We start from the raw sequence: 7,538 nt of genomic DNA, 5'->3' as shown, positions 1-7,538 counted from the left end.
GTGAATTCTCTATTAAGCTGTCCTAAAATCTTCAGAATACATTATGGGTGTGTTTGGATTCCTGCCCAACTTCTACCCTGGCTAGAATCTAAGCCTGGGTAATCTTAGCCTTCTCCCACCAAGCCAATCCTTGGCTTTTTTGTTGTCTATACTATCTAAGCTTAGCTAGCCCCATGACGTGTTTGGTTCCCTGGTTTATTTTGACACAGTCATCTCTTTTCCGAATTGGTAAGTTTACCTCCTTTGAGAAATTTCGCCGAGCATGTGGTGGGCATCCTCGGTGAGCAGCACACGGTAGCATGATGAGTACGACGGCAGGCACGGCAGAGCAAGGCAAGCACACGGCGGGCTCTACGTCGACCCCATGTTGCCCGCCCACGCCATAGCTCCCCGTAGCGCCAGCGGGTCGCAGGTGGGGAAGGAGCTCGCGGGCTAGCCACGACGGCAGTCAGGTGCCAGAGTTCTAGAAGGGAGCTTGCTGGCATCGCCGTTCTCCTCCACTCGAATAGTTCCTCGGCTCCCTGGCCTTCACGCCGGCGTCGTCAAATCGCTCCTCCACTCCCTCAACACCCTCTTGGTCGCGCTCTTCTGCTCCTCATGGTCCCCGGCGTTCCTCCGCGCCGCCCCCGCCGTGCTCCTCCCGGTCCCTAGACCTCCTTCGCTGCATATCGCGTGCTCCTCCCATGGTGGCGGGACGGCCAGGTGGAGCTCAGGTTCACGGGTGGAGCACCGGCGTGGAGGAGCGCCAGCGAAGGAGGAGCACATGCGGATCTCACAGGAGCTCACGTGCACGGATGAAGGAGCTTGCCACCGTGTGCCGAAGGGAGGTGAGGCGACTCAGGGCGATGGCTGGCCAGAGCAGAAAAACACCCAACTCCTGCGTTTCCAGATAGCCAAGCTAAGACCCCATGGATGGCTTACTGGGGCCTGCCTAGAAGACTTGTTCAGCTAACCAAACAGGCTCAAGTTGACTCCAGGAATCATGGTCAGGGGATAGCTAGGGAACCAAACAGGCCCTATATTAGGGCGCGGAGTGAGTACAATGCTACAATGCTTGAATTTAACTTTTGAATATTGTTTTAGCCCATTTATGGTCCATTACCTGTTAAGAATCCATGGATGTGAATGGTTAAAGTGCCAACTCAGAAATAGTAAATTCGTGGGTTCAGTTCCGTTAGATACAAGCGAATGAGATCTTTTTATAAGTTTATTGTAACTAGCTCTCTATATCCATAGCATCTCACCCATGATCCATACACGTCGAATTGATATGGTTATATTTATACCATAACTATAACATAAGAATAACAGAAACTCGGATTACTGAAACTCAGAGCATATGATCGAGGAAAAGCTGAATTATGCGTGGATCAAATAACGCGCTATCTATGGAAATGAGTATTGGTTTATTGAAAAGAATCCATATATACTTTTAAATACCAATCAATATTCACTAAGATAAAAATAAAGTATTGAACGAACTCTTCCTTGGTGTTAAGGTAGGAACTTAGAATAGTCATGGACTATAAAACTCCTGATGATGAGCAAGTTCCACTAATTAAGGAACTTAACTAGAAAATGAGCAACACTACCAACTTATACGAGTTGTTGAGTTCGTTAAAATTGTTACGATATCCCCTCGAATAATTTTCTGGCCAATCCGTACGTGAAATATTTCGAAATCCATTAAGTCATGTCATCTCAAAGAGAAGTGATCAACATGGATCTCATATGGTTGATATTCGTTCTGGACCGACGTGGAGTTACAACTGGCACGTCGTTTGCCGGCAGTTTAATTCTAAATCTGTGAACTATGCATGTAATCTTTCTGCATCGTCACTACGAATTCACATTTGGGATCGATCGGTTGGCCGGTGCCCGGTGCTCTATCTTCAGAACCGCAGAACATGCAGCGAACAGGGTTTCGACTAATGTACGTGCAAGGAATTCGGGTTAGTTGATGGTTGGTTGCCTGAGAAATCTTCTTAACAGATGGATCATTCTATCTATCAAACTGCGATCAACTAACACACCTTGCATTGCATCCACGATTAGTTCCAATGGCAAAGTCAGAGGCCTAGCTTGGAACACGCGATCGGTGCATCTGCAGCCATGTGCTTCGATGGAACACGGATTCGTGTGTTCTGACTGGCATCTGACACAAAGCAATCAGGATGATGATCGACCATCATACCCCTAATCACCACATCCTGTGATTAATATAATAAATTCTTGCTCCTGAAGTTAGCCACGCCGCGCCTCTTCCGATCCTCTAGTCTAGCTATTTAAGCAAGAGCCTCATTCCATCCACAACCTCAGCTCAGGAACGTAATACGTCCATTGCACAGCCACACCTCGCTCGTCCTCACGAACACACCCCTCACCATTCTCGATCTGCATTGCCGACGTCCATATATGGACACGTCGTCCAGATCCCTGATCCTGTGCGCAGTCCTTGCAGCCTGCCTTGGGCTCGCCGCAGCAGGCTGGTCTCAGGGCACCGCGACGTTCTACGGCGATGCCGACGGCTCCGGCACGATGGGTAAGTAGGAGTATAGTGTATATATTGCATGCATTGTATTGCTGTACAATAGCTGTGCACATTTTGTATAGGTGAGATTACTCCATCTGCACAGATCGTATATACTAATTAATCCAATGCATACATGTGTATGTAGGTGGCGCGTGCGGGTACGACAACCTGTACAACGCCGGGTACGGCATTAACAACGCGGCGCTGAGCCAGACGCTGTTCAACAACGGCGCGTCGTGCGGGCAGTGCTACCTCATCACGTGCGACAGGTCACGTCCGGGCGGGCAGTGGTGCAAGCCGGGCAACTCCATCACGGTGTCGGCCACCAACCTGTGCCCGCCCAACTACGGGCTCCCCAACGGCGGGTGGTGCGGCCCGGGCCGCCCCCACTTCGACATGTCGCAGCCGGCGTGGGAGCACATCGGCGTCGTGCAGGGCGGCATCATCCCGGTCCTGTACCAGCAGGTCACGTGCACCCGCCAGGGCGGCGTGCGATTCAGCATCGCGGGTTCCCAATACTTCCTGCTCGTCAACATCCAGAACGTCGGCGGCAGCGGCGCCGTGGCGGCCGCCTGGGTGAAGGGTGACAACACCGGGTGGATCCAGATGTCCAGGAACTGGGGCGCCAACTGGCAGGCGCTCGCTGGGCTCGTCGGCCAGGGTCTCAGCTTCGCCGTCACCACCACCGGCGGGCAGTACCTTCAGTTCATGTACGTCGTGCCGGGGTGGTGGCAGTTCGGCATGACCTTCGGCACCAACAGAAATTTCGCCTACTAAAACATGCATGCAAAGCATGCTTCGTTTCGCCATTTCTTGCGGCTCGGTCGGTTGAACGTGGCGTGTGCGTGCTCGTGATTTTGACAGAGCAGCTGCACTTGCCGTTGCATCCTTGGTGGCCGCCTGATGACTGGCTTCTTCCCTACGTGATGCTCCGACTGCAGGAGGTGCGCGCCGATGTATAATTTCAAATTTCGTCCCCTATGTATTTTGTTATCTTCTCACAAACGTTTGTCGTCCCAATTTCATATTTAAAAACATTGTGTTTTTTGAGTCTTAGATTAACATATAAGTTCATTATTGTGTGTAAACCTTATATATATATATATATATATATATATATATATATATATATATATATATATATATATATATATATATATATATGTAAGTACAGTGTAAACATTGTGTTATTTGGAGATTTATTGTTAATTGGTTCAAAAATCATTATCACTGTACTTCAAAATACGTATTGCCTCCTACTCCCTCCATCCCAAATTATAAGTCATTCTAACTTTTTTGGAGAGTCAAAGCATCTCAAGTTTGACCAAAATTATAGAAAAAATTACAAAGATTTATGGCATCAAATAGATATACTATGAAAATATAACTAATGAAGTAAATTTAGTCAAAGTTGAGATGTTTTGACTCTCCAAGAAAGTTGGAATGACTTATAATTTGGAACGGGGGAGTAACCAATAGCAAAATAAGCCACATTTTGGGTTTACTAGTAAGCAACTTATTAGGATACTATTTTGCCTTAGAATTATATTTATAAGGCATACAGTAAAGTATAACATAGTATAAAACAATTTCAACACACAAGTCCACAAAGACATAACTTCAACACATATCCACCAAGAAATAATTTTGTATGCCTAAGGTACAGCATGCAACATATATGAATAAACAAAGTTTACAAATTTCATTCCAGCATTCAAAACAGCCTTATTTGTTAGAGTGAGTAAGGCGTACGAGCTCACAAGGTTAGTTACCGAAGATAAAGCGGAAGAGACTTCCGTGTACATGACAGTATCTCTCTATCAAATAATTGTCCTTCAAGCCATTAATAAAAATGATAGGGTATGTGGATAGATCATTTTTCACTGTAGCAACAACATCCTTGTAGCCTTTGTTTTTGGATTGGACATACTCCCTCCATTCCAAATTAATTATAAGACGTTTTGGTTTTTTTTAGATACATAGCTTTTACTATATATGCATCTAGATATACACTATGTCTAGATACATAGTAAAAGTAATGTATCTAGGAAAGCTAAAATGTGTTATAATTTGAAAATGGATGAAGTATATGACAATATTTTCATAAATTATGTTATAAAAATTTGTTTTTATATCATTAGACTTTGCACATACATTGCAAACCACATAAGTGAGTAAAATTGTGCCTTTCAAGTTTCAAGTAGGTGCTCATCGAAAATCAAAATACCATTTTTCCTTTCCAGTGACCTTATTTTTTTCATTAAAATAGGTGGATCCGGTTCATAGAAGCTACAGGTTATATGAATTATGCACTTTTATCAATGTGGTTTTCTGAGTGAAAATAAATGACTATAACTTATATTTTTATCATCTTAAAGTGTAAACATGCATGTCAACGATAAATCCCATGGACCAATTATATTCACACCCACAAAAAAAAAATTTTGAATTGAATTTAACAACCTATATATGCTGATACCATGGAACTAACTACCTCTCTGTATATTGTCGTTTATAAGAAACTGCTCTGCTGTAACGTCACATGCATGATCACCAATCAGCATCTCATGGGGCAATTCTGTTGGAGTTTATTAATTACTAATTAATTATTAGAAGGTTTCTGACTTTTGAGGTGCGTGTCTGTTGCAAGAGGAGTAGTTTTAAAAAGGAATGATCGCTGTTGGTTAGTTTGTGGGTTGTAATTACAGATTGGTTTGCTAGTTGAGTCTTAGCAAAGTAGAAAGGTGTTTTAGATAGGGATCTATCTAGCCCACACATATATAGGTGTATTGGGGACCCACTCGATTTTTTTGAGCTATTGATTTTAGCATCCAACAGCTCACATCTCATCCCATATTACACATCTTTTTCTCTTCATTCTTCTTACTTCCCGTTCCCGGCCGCTGCTCATTCATGGCATCTACGCCCCTGCCCCGCCTCCTCGTCCATTTCCGGCGGCTCCCCACCGCCAAATCTGATGCCACCACCATCGCCAGGCTAACCTGGTAAATCCCCGTCATTGCATTGCCCCATCCAACCGCCTTCTCGAGGCCCACTGTCTGACCAGAAGTGACATCGTCACCTCACCCACTCCGCCTTCGCGCACGCCGCCACAACCGGTCTCGCTTGCTATCCACAAAAATCCCCATTCCTTCTAAGCCCATCGGGAATAGACGAACAACCGTAACTCGTCGGAGACCTCGCTGGGAACGAAGGCCTCGCCAGAAATGAAGACGATGACACAATGAAGATGCTAAACTAGGTATGTGGCGTTTGTTTTTATTGGTAATAAAAAATCGAGGGTTGGTAAAATGTAAAACAGTCAAGTGTAGTATAGGATTTCTCTTCAGATAAGAACCGGTAGCTGCCATGCAATGAGCAACTATATATAGGATGGTCTGATAAAAATGAAAATTAATAGCATATACCACTCGATAAAACAATTGCATTGGTGTACATATATGTTCAGATCGTAGAAACTAATAATTCGACAAAATGCGATCATCCACAGATCAAAATCCAGATCAACCCACATCAGATCAATTACACCATTAGGTCAACTGATTTTGATCAATTAAAATTTTCAGAGGCCGGCCAGGCACACGCACACGCACATGCAATTATGCGGTTCCGATGGAGCTAATAGTCAAACTGCGCGTTGGTGGCGAATGTCATGCCCAGCACCCACCCCTCCGGCACGACGTTGTTGATGTACAGCGTCTGGCCGCCGGTGGAGGTGACCATGAAGGAGAGCGCCTTGTTGAGGAGCGCCGAGTTGCTCTGCCATTGCGCTCCCCAGTTCCGCGTCATGGCAATCCACCCGGTGTTGGTCCCCTTCACCGACATGGACTGGATGGACCCACTGCCGCCGACGTTGGTGATGAGAGTCAGCTGGAAGTACTGGGACCCGGTGATTCTCAACCTCACGCCTCCCTGCCTCGAGCATCGCACCCTGCACACCACCGATCGCGAGCCATGCACATCGATATCTCGATCGGTTAATTACTCTATCATCTTGCTAGAACTAGAGTGACAACCCTAATTAAGGTCCGGCGAGTTTTGCCGGCCGTACGTGGTGTAGCTAAGCTTACCGCTGGTAGAGGACGGGGATGATGCCACCGCGGTACATGCCGATGTTCTCCCATGCCGGCTGGGACATGTCGAAGTGGGGGCGCGGCGGGCCGCACCAGCCGCCGTTGGGGAGCGCGTAGTTGGGCGGGCACAGGTTGGTGGCCGTGACGGTGACGGTATTGCCGGGCTTGCACCACACGGACTGGGTGTTGTCGCACTTGATGGTGTAGCACTGGCCGCACGAGGCGCCGTCGTTGAACAGCACCTGGCTCAGCGCAGCGTTGAGCACTCCATAGCCCGCGTTGTACAGGTTTTCGTAGCCGCACGCGCCACCTGCATGCGTCGACGCACAAACAGTTCAAGCCAAACCAACTGCAAGTATCAGCAACATACAAGCTTGCCGCCACAAGGCTGCATAGAAATCGAGTGATGATAGAGCTCGCTCTCCACGCGTACGTGCCCACGCAGTACGCTCTGCGTACGTACCCATGGTCCCGGAGCCGTCGGGGCCGCCGTAGAACGTCGCCGTGCCACTGTTCCAGTAGTCCGCCCTTGCCGACGTGACCAGCAGCGCAAGGACGACCACGGCCAAGGGCTTGAGCTGCGCCACCGTGGTGCCCATCTCGATCGGTCGCTTGTATCGATGGCCGGCCGATCACCAGAGCAACGAACTGAGTAGAAGCTGCAATAGATAGTTGGGAGAAAGAGAGAATGGCTGAGTATAGTAGATCAGGATTAATTGCTGATCAATGGCGGATGGATTGTGACGCCCATGGCATGCAGTGCGGCTTAAATACCATCAGGGAGAGCAGCCGGTTGCAGCTGGGGTGACCATCGGAATAATGGTGGTTGGCAGGGAATATAGATCGAGGCATGATTGATTGCACGGCGCGTACGTTCCTCTCCTGTTGCTGTGCTTGGTGGGTCATACTTA

At 47.3% G+C, this 7,538-nt stretch overlaps 2 protein-coding genes across 2 annotated transcripts; one reads left to right on the top strand and one right to left on the bottom strand.

The window, feature by feature from the left end:
• The first annotated feature begins 2,364 nt into the window (after positions 1 to 2,364).
• On the top strand, positions 2,365 to 3,523 carry LOC136539031 (expansin-A31-like). Its single transcript, XM_066530960.1, has 2 exons — positions 2,365 to 2,542; positions 2,679 to 3,523. The coding sequence occupies exons 1-2, from the start codon at positions 2,416 to 2,418 to the stop codon at positions 3,308 to 3,310; spliced, it is 759 nt and encodes a 252-aa protein (XP_066387057.1). The 5' UTR covers positions 2,365 to 2,415; the 3' UTR covers positions 3,311 to 3,523.
• A 2,649-nt stretch (positions 3,524 to 6,172) lies between these two features.
• Positions 6,173 to 7,226, bottom strand: LOC136539030 (expansin-A28-like). Its single transcript, XM_066530959.1, has 3 exons — positions 7,091 to 7,226; positions 6,625 to 6,937; positions 6,173 to 6,485 (listed from the first exon to the last, which is right to left on the bottom strand). Exons 1-3 carry the CDS (start codon positions 7,224 to 7,226, stop codon positions 6,173 to 6,175), a joined length of 762 nt encoding a protein of 253 aa, XP_066387056.1.
• Between the last annotated feature and the right edge of the window lie 312 nt (positions 7,227 to 7,538).

The sequence above is a fragment of the Miscanthus floridulus genome, chromosome 2 (assembly GCF_019320115.1).
Source record: "Miscanthus floridulus cultivar M001 chromosome 2, ASM1932011v1, whole genome shotgun sequence".
In the NCBI taxonomy this organism is placed as follows: Eukaryota; Viridiplantae; Streptophyta; class Magnoliopsida; order Poales; family Poaceae; genus Miscanthus; species Miscanthus floridulus.
This window is presented reverse-complemented; position numbering and strand designations above follow the sequence as displayed.

Bases quoted from the DNA above. Each gene is read 5' to 3' on its own strand.
- LOC136539031 (XM_066530960.1), top strand. From the start codon at position 2,416: ATGGACACGTCGTCCAGATCCCTGATCCTGTGCGCAGTCCTTGCAGCC. The intron at 2,543-2,678 runs GTAAGTAGGAGT...ATGTGTATGTAG, and splicing joins CGACGGCTCCGGCACGATGG to GTGGCGCGTGCGGGTACGAC.
- LOC136539030 (XM_066530959.1), bottom strand. From the start codon at position 7,226: ATGGGCACCACGGTGGCGCAGCTCAAGCCCTTGGCCGTGGTCGTCCTT. The intron at 6,938-7,090 runs GTACGTACGCAG...CGACGCATGCAG, and splicing joins CGACGGCTCCGGGACCATGG to GTGGCGCGTGCGGCTACGAA. The intron at 6,486-6,624 runs GTAAGCTTAGCT...GGTGGTGTGCAG, and splicing joins ATCCCCGTCCTCTACCAGCG to GGTGCGATGCTCGAGGCAGG.